The following is a 14744-nucleotide window of genomic DNA, read 5'->3' on the forward strand; positions in this document are numbered from 1 at the left end:
ACACAAGCACTGACTGGCTATCATCTCTGCTGTGAAGGCCTGGAAGGGACCGTATGGTTTCACTTTCACAGAAATCCAGCATGCCGCTCTCATACATTTTCTCTGTGGGGCTGAAAACTGTACTGTGATCTGGAACTCCAAACATTTCAATGGAAAAAGTATAAAGCAAACTGTTAAAAACATTTAAAACAGAAAATGAACAGAAAGACATTGAAAAATTTAAATAAACACACTCAGAGCTCTCCACCACGCTATTTGGATACAGATCATTTAGGGAGTGTAAAGAAAGTGTTTCCCTTGGACAACAATATCATAGCATGATCAAGTAATCCATCTGGTGTGCACAGTGTTGTCAGGCCTAACATAAGTTAGTAAGAGTTTATCCCAATTATGAGAAACCTGAATAAAACAGCTGGGATATTCTAATGGCATGGCCAAATTAGACGTCACCTCATAGAGTTCATGATATTATTAGCTTTTATTGCGACGTCACATTGTTGTGAAAGATTAAACCCTGGATATCCATACAGACGACTGGATCATCAACTAGATCTCCATCATATATGGAATGGAGCTGACCCATCTGATTCCCAGATGATGCCCTGTTAGGGCAACCACACTAATAGAATCCCTTTCATGCCATCAATATTAAGCCCATATTGCGTGACCTCGCCCTTTAGGCATCTATACTGAAATGCCTTCATTTATTTATTTTTTTAAGTCTGTAAAATGTAAAAAAGTATTTCACTTTGTGTGAAATCCTAATTTAAATAGATGTATGTATTTTACTGTGCAAGGTCATTGCTTGGCTTACTAGACATTTCATGTTTCAGTACCTTTAGTGTTGATTCTGTCGACTGACAAAATCAACACTGACGAACCATTTTGTCTGTTTTTTTTTCCACTGATGCAAACAAAATAAAAACGAAACAAAAACGGAATAGGTATTATCAATTTCGTCAACAAATAAAGGTGTCCCTATAAGTGAGACACTGGGCCCCTGCCTGCTGCCTGTGTGCCCCCTGTGGCTACACACTGCTCTTAATAGGATGGATCAAATGCAGAGGTCATTTCCCTTTGGGGATCACTACAAAATACCCTTTAAATCTTGCAAGCCTTTTAGCTAAGCGGCACAATTTGTGGGATGGTGTTGTGAGCTCAGTAGATCAGCTCACAGCTGTGACTTCAGGTTGACTGTTGTTACTTTGCGGTTATAAATGTTTACTCAAAGCCTAGCGGTTCTCATTTAGTCATGGCAAGCTAATAGCATTCCCAGTTACCATAGCCGCTTACAGCTGGCTCAGACCTGCTCTTGATGTACTTATTTTGTTTATGAGAAAGGATATCTATTAGTATCTTGCAGTAAAACAAATCTCAGTTAGAGATTGACAACTGTTAAAAGCATTTTTTCTGGAAACTCTGGAAATATTTAGCTGTGCTGAAAAGAAATCTTGATCAGATCTAATGCATTTCCTGTATACATTGCATTGCATTACATTAATCGTAAGTGACCTACAGTAATAAATGCTAGACTTGTCTATAGAGCTTACTTTACTTTACATCGCTAGGTTAACCCTTCTGGTTTGGATATCTATACACAGTGGTCTTAGGTCACCCCTGTAAACAACTTTTTCATCCAACGCTTCCTGAACTATATTGTTACTTTGGTTGTCAGGCAGATTCGCCTAAAACGTATCCGCCTAAACACATTTGGTCCTTTCGCCTGGCACTTTTGCTGTTGGGGCGAGTCTTTTCACCGCCATTGAAGAGCCATTTCGCCATATAGGTCATATACCCTCAATTCTGCTGTCAGACTGTCCATGTTTGCATATTATCCCTTTGTCATTTAAATATAACTGTGACAGTGGTGTTACCTGTCAAATGGTGACCATTACACACAAATCCTATGCACTCCATAGTAATCACATCTATACAGATTAGAGCTATTGGAATCAGGTGCGTCCAAATAATGAATTAATTGATACTTGCACTGCGCAAATAGGTCATGTCCCAATATACATCATAGCATTTGATTTGGAAGACTATCATACTGTTGCTATGCTTTATGGTGAAGAAGGTTTGTAAAATATATTGGCTATACAGCAAAATTGTTCTGGTGGGTGGCGCGCAGATCCTCCCACGAGCATAAACCTTCTGTGTCTGGTTCTGGTCAGTGCGCTTTCCTCTGCTCTGTGCCAGATTCTGTCTGTCTGTCTGTCTGTCTGTCTGTCTGTCTGTCTGTCTGTCTGTCTGTCTGTCTGTCTGTCTGTCTGTCTGTCTGCCCACAGCGTGGCAGCCCGGCCAGTGGCTGCAACGCGTGTCATTGTTGCCTAGTTAAAGACACCCGACTTAACATTTTAAGGACAATTAAGGCAAAATGGTTAAAAAAAGACAGAACCCAGAACATTTAGGCGAAATGGCTCTTCAACGGTGGTGAAAAGACTCTCCTCCACGGCGAAAGTGCCAGGCGAAAGGACCAAATGTGTTTAGGCGAATACGTTTTTGTGAAAGTGCTGGTGACCGTTACTTTATAGAACCTTACATCTATGTCATATTACGGTATATGCGCGCATGGGGGACATGTCTCCACTCCTAAGACGGGAGGAAAACTTGAGGGAGCAGCAGTTTCCATTACGATTGAAAATAACTTCATACTTGATATTTAACCACTTGAACCCAGGCATCCCTATTCTGGTGGGGGAACATTCAACAAAACATTGTAGATCTACAAGCTCACGGTGCGTGACGTGTTGTGAGCTTGTAGATCGGCTAATTTTGGCGAGGAGGTTTGATGGTTGTCTTATTACGTAGAGAGGGGTTTAGTGGTTAAACTGAAGTGATATCGATCAATTCCAAATATTATCAAAATATACTGCGGCACCCACTTTGAGAACCACTGATCTACACACAATATACTGTAGCTTTGACATTATGTTCTACTAAAAATGTGTACACGTCTACACATCCAGACAGACGGACACGGACAAGCTGTGACGTTGCGAACAAAGTGCTTTTATTGCACCAAATACAGGTCGTGACATTTCGAGCACACTGCTCTTCTTCAGACGTTTCTCATAGTAAACTGCGACCTTCGGTCACAATTACCAATTAAAGGAAGGAAAGACATTCTAATTATTGAAAAATCCCCCTTGTTCACATGTCATTTTTTTAAATGCAGACACGCTCAGACAGACTGTGTCAAGCACACATTTTAGCAATCATGCACTGAAAACGTCCCCTTGCATTATTTACTGATTTATATCCCTAATATAGACCAGATTGGAGAGTATGTCATGCACAGTCATTGAGTGATTCTGCATCATCCCTGTGGGTTCCCTGTGGGTTCCCTGTGGTCCCATATAATTTTGAGGAGTCGCGTTCATGGTATGCCTCATTCCCTGAGGGATACGAACACAACTTCCTTAATTGTACTTACATGTGCCAAATAACCGCCCTTTACAGCCCACTTGGCAATCAAACTAAATGCGACAGCCAACTTCTAATACCGTAGTTACCCAACCAGGTATAAGTGCCGTAGATTTATAAGATAGCTTCAGTAGAATGTCCTGTTTCTTCAAAGATTTTTTTTTTTGAAGAAATGTCATTAAATGCATTACATTCACCCATTCACATACACATTCATACACAGATAGCGGAGGAAACCATGCAAGGCACAAACCTTCTCACTGGGAGAAACTAGGGGTGATTGCTCAAGGACACTAACTCTGGAGGAGCCCGAACTGGGAACCCTTTGTGTTCTAAGACTGCAACTCTACTCTCTAAGATGGCAACTCTACCCCTGAGTCACTGCCGCCTGAGCCACTAATATGTTGGATTCATGTGTATTTTAGGATACTTAAATACCACTTAAACCCTCAATATTTAGTAAACTTGACCTATGTCTCCGCCCTGGGTCTGCTCTTTTTTCCCCTCTGTCTACACCAAACGTCTTTGCCAAAAATAGCTGATCTGCAAGCTCACAGCGCGTCACAGTTGACTAACTATTAGGATGGACTACTGTACAGTATATAACACAATGAACACATGAGAATGGCTTCACATAAAGTACAGCCAATGTTAGGGACTCTCACTGGCTCACATTATGTACTAATTATATTTATGCTGCACTATTCAAAATAGTATGAATAAACATAATACAGTATGCCATCATTTGTAATAACTGCCTATATTTCGTAACAGCACTTTTGATGTAGTCGTTCATTGTACACTGTATGTCTTTATTGTAGGTAAAGAGAGAAACTCGAGAAGCCTTCCAGCATGGAGGGGAGATGGGGCCTTCTCTTTGTTCTCGTTGTAGCCGCGTGCTTCTATGGCAATGCTGCTCAGAAAACAGGTGTGTATGATTACCCATATATGACATAACTTCCTGCATACCACAATATAAAGTGTCAAGACGATGACCAATGTTTCATGTCAACATTACATTAGCTCATTGTATAGTACATCTGTGAAACCATGCAGTACACACACACAATATCCAAGGTCACATTAAAACACACACACACACACACACACACACACACACACACACACACACACACACACACACACACACACACACACACACACACACACACACACAAGCGCAGCCGCGCACACACACGGACGCATGCATGCACATGTTACACAGACAACAGAAATAATTGGTGAGTTTCTCATGTTTATTACATTACGAGCACCTATAGAGCACCTTTACTAACCTTGCACATGTTTTTTTATTTGTGTTTGTTCACTATGGGGCACGCAAGCAATACATTTAGAGATTCACAATAACACACAATGGACGATATTTTGGTATATTGCTGGGCAGTTAAAGTATGTGAAGTACGTAGTTTAGTGTTAATAAGTATTAGAGAGGTGATGTGTTATATTTTTGCAGTTTTCAATAGTGGCAAAGAGAGATGTTGACTTCTTCATTCCTGTTAGCAATCAACATCCTGTAGGGTTTGTAATGTTTCACAACAACCAGTATACTGTGCCACTATATGCAGCACTATCTATTCATGGACATGCAGTCAGTCCTATTCTCCTAGTCCTAGTCCACTTCTATAAGTTCTATCTAGATCATGCTCACGCTTTTGCACCTGGGGCACACCTCTATGATGCTGCAGGTAAATGCTTTCACCAGCAGCTCCCTTCGACAGCTCGGAAACTGTTCACGACCTGGAGATCGAATGCTCTCCGTTCCTCTTAAAATCTACCAACACCACGTCTAATCCACCTTTCTCAATAACGCGCACGCTTTTTTCACTGGCGGGAAATCTTCCCAGGGATCATGAACCTGACCAAAAAGTGCTATCTTCCCGCTATCTTCATTCCATGACACTGGAAATTGGCTGCTCTCCCCCTTCCTCCATGCAGTCTGCACACAAGAGGCTGTAGCCGACATCGTTTTCCTGGTGGACGGCTCGTGGAGCATCGGCACCAACAACTTTGAACAGATCCGTCGCTTCCTGTACACGCTGGTCAACAGTTTTGATGTGGGGCCTGACCACGTCCGCATTGGTCTGGTCCAGTACAGCACCACGCCGCGGACCGAGTTCCACCTCAACGCCTTCGAGAACAAGGACGACATCCTTAGGAACATCAGCAGCCTGCCTTACAAGGGAGGCGGAACCCTCACCGGCCTGGGACTGGACTTCATGCTCACCGAGCACTTTGTGGACCGAGCCGGAAGCAGAGCCAACGACAACGTGCCGCAGATCGCCGTGGTGATCACCGACGGCCAATCGCAGGACAACGTGGAGCCACACGCTCAGGAGCTGAGGAAGAAGGGAATCGTCTTGTACGCCATTGGCATCAAAGATGCAGATGAAGAGCAGCTGAGGGAGATAGCAAACCAGCCCCACGACCAGCATGTCTACAGTGTGTCCGACTTCGCTGCGCTGCAGGGGATTTCCCAAAGTATTGTCCAAACACTGTGTACAACCGTGGAGGAAGCCAAACGCCAACTCTCTTTCAGGGTGAAAGGTAACGTGTAGTTAGTTAGCGTATAGCTCAGGATGATTCGGTGACCACATTTTGTTGGTACAATACCAGGACCTAAATAGTAAGATACGGTCTCGCCATTTATTCTTTACACATCGAAATGTCAACATTATTCATTCCTGCAGTTATAAATTCACTATGGAAACGGTTCAAGCATACAGCTTACTGTGATTCGGTTAGCTACTGTACTGTAACAAAGACTTTAAAAATACTTACCTAGAAATATTTTATATGACATTCATACAGTTACATAAATTCACAACTAGGTGTACAAATGCATTATTCAGCTGGGCACTGAGCAGTTGCACTGGAGCTGTTAGGAATTAAGGACCTCGCTCATTGTGTCACTTTGATGGTAGTCGTTGGTTCAACTGGTGACTGAATGCCACCACTCAAGTTTTGTCACAGCATGGCTGCACACTGCACAGCCAAGATAAGGATGCACGAATACTTTCCTACACATATCTTTCTTGGTTAAATTCTCACCAGGCTTGCTGTATACGGTCTATGTTTTAGCCTTACATTAATTCGCACCTGCAGTGGCTTCCGCATTCTGGCTTTGGGACGAGCTGCATGGAGCGTCTTACCGACTATACAGACAGGTCGGGGGCATGGTCGGCAAAACTGCAATTGCGACTCTACACATGCACAAATATGCGAAATATAGCACATCGCAGAAGTTCTGCAAGATGTATGCGACTTGTCCGGAAGCCTTGTTTAATGTATTAGTCCGTATTTTTAAATAAAATGTGTTTTTACCAAGTGTACAGCTTTTCCTCGTTTGCTACAACGTTAGCTGCAACAGCGCCCGTTGGTGGCTGGAAGCATTATTGTGCATTCTTCCGTATACACTTACATCATGTCCTTGTATGAGCGAATGGGGGAATGGATGAACATCACGTGATAAGTGCAGCCATCTTTAACCAAACCAGAGATGCTCGATTTGGAAAAAACACACACTTGGTAAAAACTCATTGTATTAAAAAATACGGACTAATACATTAAACAAGGCTTCCAGACAAGTCGCATAAACCTTGTAGAACTTGTCCGGAAGCTATATTTCGCATTTGTGCATGTGTAGAGCCGCAATAGCAGCTTTGCAGACCATACCCCCGACCTGTCTGTATAAGCGGTAAGAATCTCGTGCAGCCACTGCAGGTGCGACTTAATTTAAGGCTAGTCTATGTTCAGCCCATTCAGACCTGCTGGAAACACCTCTCTGTGTAATAGTTGTTGCTATATACCGGTACATAGCAACATCATTTTTTCAGAAATCTTCAGGTCAGAATTTAGAAATTTAGAAGAGTTTTTTTTAATCGTCCTAAATCGGAACCCATCTGTCTAAATCGCAACCCATCTGTTTGCAGATCTAGCATGTAAATATTTATTTTAATTTGTATTCATATCCATATTCTATAACCCCCAAAACAATTCTTCTTCTTCTTCTTCTTTATGAAATTTGTACTTTAAATGACAAAAATTATTGGGCTATTTTAGAGACAATGTGGAGAGTGCACAAGACAAAAACAAATAGTGTTCAACAAGATGAAATACCTTTGTGGTGGTAACCCATCAGCTTTTTTTTTTTTTAAACAATATATTTAGTGACATGTTTCAAATATATAAAACATGTACAGTATGGCTTCTTAGTTAATACAACAGCACTCATTTGACCATCAATGATCATTCAAGAAAGTCGATTGTTCTCTGAGTGAAGAGATTATCTCTCCACCCAACATACTGTATTTCATATGAATGGAGTATAACCCCACCTAACTTATGATGTGGATCTGAAACCCACGTGACGCACTACCAACAATACTATATAATATAGTGTGCTACTGTATGTTGACTGACCAATTCAACTGGAAGTTCGACCGCCCCAGCGCATTCTGTCTGCTTACCTATTATATACCTACAACCGAGCCGTGACAGCGACCCTGAGAGGAGGGACTCGACACCAGCTCTCTGACTGCACCCAGTCAGTAGTTTCCTTCTAAAAAAAAAAAAAAAAAAAAAAAAACGTTTGGTGGAGGGATAGTCTCGATACGATAGAGAATTCTGTTCACCTGGTGTGTCTTAAGAGACATCCACGTCACAAGTGAGGTGGGGTCATTCATACACATATTTCATATTTAATGAAATATGTTGGGTGGAGGGATATAGTCTGTGATGCCAAATACTGACTGTGTTCTCCCTGCTCTGCAGAATGTGCCGCGGCCACCAAGGCTGACATTGTCTTCCTGGTGGACGGCTCTTCGAGCATCGGCCTCGACAACTTCCAGGAGATCCGGCAGTTTCTCCACACCATCGTTGAAGGCCTGGACATCGGCCCAGACAAAGTACGTGTTGGACTGGCACAGTACAGCGACGATCCACGGCAGGAGTTCCTGCTGAAGGATCACACGGACAAAAGATCTCTACTCGAGCAAGTGGACAAACTCCCCTACAAAACAGGAGCCACTTCCACAGGCAAGGCCATCACGTTCCTCCAGAACCACTACTTCACGAAGGAGGCGGGAAGCCGTGCTGATGAGAGGGTACCTCAGATTGCCGTGGTGATCACAGACGGGGAGTCGGCAGACGACGTTGCCGTGCCGGCCCAGCTCCTGAGGAAGACGGGAGTCATCTTGTTTGCCATAGGAGTGGGGGCCTTTGACGAGAATGAACTCAAGTCCATCGCCAACCGGCCTCACGAACGCTTTGTTTTCAAAATTGACAACTTCCAGGCTCTGCAGAGACTGTCAGATGGTCTGCTGCAGACCGTGTGCACTTCCATGGAGGATAAAAGGCTTGGTAAGTTAATAATGCTATTGCTTGTTTGTCTGTGATTTTCTAAAGCCCACCATGGGTGCTATTTGATAATGAATATACATTGAGGCAATGATCTGCATATTGGACACTTTTAGCTTTTACGGCTTTTCCTTTCACAATTAAACAAAAGGAACATAATGTATTGGTAGGAACAATAGGTAAATGGGGAGATATAAGCAAGTATCTGACTTCCCTTGACCATATTCGACCCTACATTCTACCTACTAGGATTATGACATAGTCATGTTAACAGCCGTTTTACAGTTTGTCTACAGTAACAAGGTTCTCTGTAGACTAAAAAATATTAAAATTGAAATAAAATAAAAAAAGACTCTCTGGAACCATATCCTAAAGCTGCATAGGTTAGTTAATAATTCTGATATAAACAATTTTTCTAGTCACACACCCCTAAGCCATGACTTATAATACCACATTAATTCAGGTTCTAATCATCATGATTAATGCAGTTCTTTTGAGGTCAGGCAGCCATGAAATGTAGCATCAGCCAAAACACATATCTTTAAAACGCAGACATTATTTAGAAAAGAAAATAATCTGACAGAGAGGAGATTTTGGGTCAACTAGGGTTATTCGCAGAAATGCTTTCTTGGCAGGTTGCAAAGATCTCTGCAACACCATACTGTATAACTATAACAAACCTTATTCGTGGCAGACATTTTGTCATGAAATAGTAGGGTAAACACAGGTGTTACAGTGATACTAATTAGGGTAGCACAATAGCTGCACCTGACTCTGTTTATGGTAAGTCCACTGGCATGAACCCATTTAGACCTGGAACGCATCTGTGTCTCTTTAGATTTTAAACACCATTATTTTATACTTTGGCTGTGCCGCGCTATGAGCTTGTAGATCTGTTATTTTTGAAGAATCTTGAAAATGTATGCAAATCTTTGAATATATATTTTTAAAGCAACCAAAAAATATTGCTTCTGGGGGTCCCTGGAACAAAATCTTTTCAGATGGGGTCCCCAGTCTAATACATATAATGGGGGTCCTTGACATTAAAAGGTTGAGCACCACTGATATAGAATTTTTCAAAAAACATTATAGAACCAGGTCCCCAGGTCTGGTGCTGCGGCTCCCACTGATGGAGGGATCGGCCCCATCCATTTAATAGGGGGAACCTTTTTGGTGAGATTATAGGGAAGGAAAGTGAAAACCAACAACAACAACAATCAATAATGTGCCTTTTTGTGTAACAATAAAAACTGTACATTTTCAATCTGTTTAAACTCGAATTTCCTTTATTCTTTTGTACCTTTACAGCTTTGGTCCAAAGGTATGCCGACATATTCTTCCTAGTCGACAGCTCTTTGTCTTCTGGAGACTTTCAGCAGACCCGGAACCTGCTGAATCGCCTGGTCGCCCAACTCAACATAGGAGCCTCCGCCCACCGCCTTGGTTTGGCCCAGTTCAGCAGAGACGCCAACGTGGAGTTCCTTCTCAACGCATACGCAACCAAGCAGGAGACCAAGGCCGCTGTGACACGCTTCCGTCAGCGCCGCGGGAGACCCAACGGCAACGAACCTCGCAACCTGGGCCTTGCGCTGCAGACCGCCAGTACGAATTTCTTCACCAGTGCGGCCGGCGGGCGTCAAGACCAGGGCTTCGGGCAGTTCCTGGTTGTTGTGTCGGGAGGCAACGCAAGTGATCCTGTGATTATGGCTTCCCGCTCAGTAAAGGCTCAAGGGGTGAAGGTGGTGGGGATAGCATTAGGCTCTGCACCAGTCAGAGAGATGAGGTCAGTGGCTACGGCTCCATATGTATGGCAGGCTACCAACATTGCACCTCAACTGAAGGCTCTCTTCGAGACTGAGGACGAGGCAGCCACTATAACTGGAGGTGAGAATCCTTATCATTTCTTATCATTTATTTGACATAAAAAAACACATATAGTTACAGAGCATACACTGCAACAAATACATTTGTTGAACATTTTTGAGGAAAACACAATAATGTTAAAAGATCCATTGGTCCCCTTTACAAGAAGACAGTTATTAAAACATGTCACAGCTATATGGCGCACTGTACCAACACAAGGCTACATTGAAAACAATGTTAGGTACAATAAAAACAACACATGCCTCAATGTAAAACAGGACAGCACAGCATAGATAAGTATAAAAAGTTCTGCCAGTGCCATCTTACGCCCTGATTTACACTTGGTTTCGCCAGTGTTCGTGCACCGGAAATCACAGATCTACAAGCTCACAGCACTTTGCAGCACTATTTTCAGGCTGCAACATATTGTGAGCTTGTACTGTAGCTCAACACAATCGTTGTAGGTCCAATGAGCGCACATACCTACAAGCCATGCATTCAATATTCAAACTACTGTACATACTAGCTTCAGAAACCCAGGCTTATGTACTGTACATACTAAAACCCTCAGACATACTGTGATGTAACATTTTATGACTATAGTCTATGAATTGTAAAGCAATCAAAAAACGATTTAATATAGAATTATGTCCCCATCTACCCTAATTAGGAACATTCATTATTCATTTACTCTCCTTAAACTATACACAAATACAACCTCTGTGTTAATGAATTAACCCATTAATTTCACCCAATTATTAATTATATAATTAATTAATTATATTATATAATTAATTATTGCACATCCTTTTACCGCTTCCTTAACGGTGAGGTAGACAATAAAATGCATGAGTTTGGAGCAAAGCAATATGAATTACCCTAACAAAAAGCATATGCCGTTTTCTTATTTTCTTTCTGCCAGATTGCAACAAAGCCAAACTGGCAGATGTGGTGTTCATCATTGATGAGTCAGGCAGCATTGGAACTGCCAACTTCCAGCTGATGCGCACCTTTGTGCACAACCTTGTGAACGGCCTGGATGTCGGAAGGAAGAGGGTGCGAGTTGGCATCGTCATGTACAACGACAGGCCCACGGCACAGGTCTACCTCGACTCCTTTGACGACAAGAGCGAGATTCTCGACTTCATCAAAATCCTGCCCTACCGCGGAGGTGGCACCAACACCGGTGCTGCCCTGAAGTTTGCCACAGAAAACGTCTTCGTGGAGGCGCGAGGCAGCAGGAAAAACCTGGGGGTCCAGCAGGTGGCCATTATCATCACAGACGGTGAATCCCAAGACAACGTGACAGCAGCGGCAAGGGATCTCCGTAGAGCTGGTGTCACTGTGTACTGTCTGGGGATCCAAAATGCTAATAAGAACGAACTAGTGGAGATGGCCACTTATCCTCCCAGGAGGTATGTGTTTATCGTGGACAGTTTTACCAAACTGAAGCCCATGGTGCAGAGTATGCAAAAGATCCTGTGCACTGACATCTTTGACAACGCGATCACGATCAATACGCGAAGATCAACCATCAAAGAAGGTTTGAGACAGCTGTTTGTGTGTCTAAATGTTCAGCATGCCTTGTGTATTAAAGGACCACTTTCAACCATTTTCAACCTATCTTCAACATTTCTGTATACTCAACTCTGTGTGTCAGAGGAGGACTGTGGACAGTTCAGAAACCTGCCTGCCAGTGTCATCGGTAGGCAGGGTGGGTCATGTCAAACAAGATATATACTGTATATATTTATCTTTTTTTAAATGTGTTTATTAATGCAAGAACAACTGTCCAGCCCACCAATGAGACGCAGAGTGAGTAGATTGAAATTGTTGCCATCTCATAATGAGCATATGAAGATCAGGTGTAACTCTTTTCTGTTTATTAAATTGATTTAGTGACACTCAGAATAGAATGTATATATAAATTAATCCTTATAAGTGACATTGTTGTTCATCCCTGTAGGCTGTGTGAAAACTGAAGAAGCGGACATCTTCTTTCTGATCGACCACTCTGGAAGCATCTATCCACAGGACTTCACAGACATGAAGAAGTTCATCATTGAGTTTGTCCATCCGTTGCGTATTGGGCCAGAATTTGTTCGCGTGGGCGTCGCCAAGTATGCAGATACACCGAACTTAGAGTTTGACCTGACAACTTACACAGACATCCAGTCACTGGAGAAGGGCATCGAGAACATCAGGCAAATAGGCGGTGGCACCCAGACGGGAGATGCGCTCTCCTTCATGACGGACCTGTTTGACAGAGCAGCGGTCACTCGTGGTCATCAAGCCGCAGAGTACCTCATTGTCATCACGGATGGGAAGTCTGCGGACGAGGTCAAACTTCCTGCAGAGAAACTGAGAGCCCAAGGCATCATCATCTACGCCATTGGTGTGAAAAGTGCAGACAAGGCGGAGCTGCTAGAGATTTCCGGCAGCCCACAGAAGATGTTCTTGGTTAATAATTTTGATGCTCTGAGGCCACTCAAGGATGACATCATGACCGATATCTGTGCCCAAGATGGTAAAAGAAGCTAGATTGTTTGTTTGTTGTTGTTTTTTTACAAATGGTTTTGATGTTCCAGGTTTAGTATAGATATGTTCCAAATTAAAATGACAATTGGTATGTATTTAAATGCATGCAATGTGTGTGAATGGGTGAATGTAATGCACATCTAGGTATCGCTTTGGATAGAAAGCACTATATAAATGCACCATTTACCGTGTGCCAGGAGGAATAGCATGTCTCCACGTAAAATGCAATACATAAAAATAACAAGCTTTAAAAAAAGAAAAATGTGGAACGCTCTTCTAAAATGCCTATTTCTCTGCCCACAGCCTGCAAAGACAGACCAGGCGACCTCATTTTCTTGATTGACAGCTCAGGTAGCATCAACCCAGAGGACTTTCAGAAGATGAAGGACTTCATGAAATCGCTTATCAGCAAGTCCCTTGTCGGTCGGAACGAGGTGCACGTCGGCGTCATGCAGTACAGCATCAGTCAAGAACTCGAATTCCCTCTCAACAGTTTCTTTGACAAAACTGCGATGTCGCAAGCAATAGAACAAATGCAACAGCTCGGTGGAGGCACACTTACTGGCTCAGCTATTTCAGATGTTACCCAGTACTTTGATCAACGCAACGGAGGTCGTCCAGACCTGGGACAGAGACTTATAGTCATCACGGACGGAGAGTCCCAGGATGAGGTCAAGGGACCTGCTGAGGCTCTGAGGGCCAAGGGGGTTTTAGTCTATGCAATTGGAGTGGTCAATGCCAACTCCACCCAGCTGCTGGAGATCGCTGGCACCCAGGACAGGGTATATTCTCAGAGGGACTTTGATGCGTTGAAGGACCTGGAGAGTCAATTGGCGATGGAAATTTGTGAACCAGAGAGAGGTGAGAGGCAGTGGTGTGTTCTACTGTGGAATGCATCATATGTCTTATGACCTTAGGATAAAAAGGATATAGAGAGAAAAGGCGGTAACAGATTTGTCTAGATTCAGTCTACTGCATGACTCTTGCCTTGAAGATGGGACCACAACCTCCGCCCAAAAATAACTTGTTTGTTCAAGGCAATCTCCTGACAGGAGATTTAGATTGTTGTTGTGCATTGTGAATGTCCATTTGATGATGATCAGTGAAAATGCCCCTTGTTGCATGTTGTATTCCATCAGGCTTGTGGGCTAAAGCTATACATTGATTAGTGGTTCTTTCTATGAAGCATATTTGTTTTTGCAGGTAGCAGTTATTGGATTTTTCACCACTTTATTTGCATTTTTAATTCATTTATTTGTATTTCTTTATTATTATGTTATAGCTGCTGAAATATGAGGAGCCAAAACTAAAGATACAAACTTACCAAGTCTGATACATATATATTAGCGCATGCTGTGGGTGTGAGAGGGAATAATTATAGAATGGTCTCAAAAGAAGTCTAGAACACACCACTGGTGAGAGGGCTCCTGATTCATGTATGAATGGTTTTGCACTGTAGTTAAACACTAAAAGGTATAGTCCCACGTATGTGCTTTTTATGAAAGCAAAGCATACCAAAACATATCTTAATTTCTTCAACA

The 14744-nt window shown here is 42.7% G+C and overlaps 1 protein-coding gene across 1 annotated transcript in view; it reads left to right on the forward strand.

Annotated features, from left to right (window-relative positions):
* Positions 1 to 4260: 4260 nt before the first annotated feature.
* col6a4a (collagen, type VI, alpha 4a) overlaps positions 4261 to 14744 on the forward strand; it is a 50487-nt gene continuing 40003 nt past the window's right edge. Inside the window, exons 1-7 of the mRNA XM_080754597.1 lie at positions 4261 to 4354; positions 5383 to 5991; positions 8218 to 8805; positions 10111 to 10686; positions 11588 to 12208; positions 12632 to 13192; positions 13507 to 14064. Coding sequence (XP_080610723.1) covers positions 4279 to 4354; positions 5383 to 5991; positions 8218 to 8805; positions 10111 to 10686; positions 11588 to 12208; positions 12632 to 13192; positions 13507 to 14064 — 3589 coding nt within the window. The 5' untranslated portion in view covers positions 4261 to 4278. The remainder of the gene's footprint in view (positions 4355 to 5382; positions 5992 to 8217; positions 8806 to 10110; positions 10687 to 11587; positions 12209 to 12631; positions 13193 to 13506; positions 14065 to 14744) is intronic.

The sequence above is a fragment of the Nannobrachium achirus genome (assembly GCF_963921795.1).
Source record: "Nannobrachium achirus genome assembly, chromosome: 2".
NCBI lineage: Eukaryota > Metazoa > Chordata > Actinopteri > Myctophiformes > Myctophidae > Nannobrachium > Nannobrachium achirus.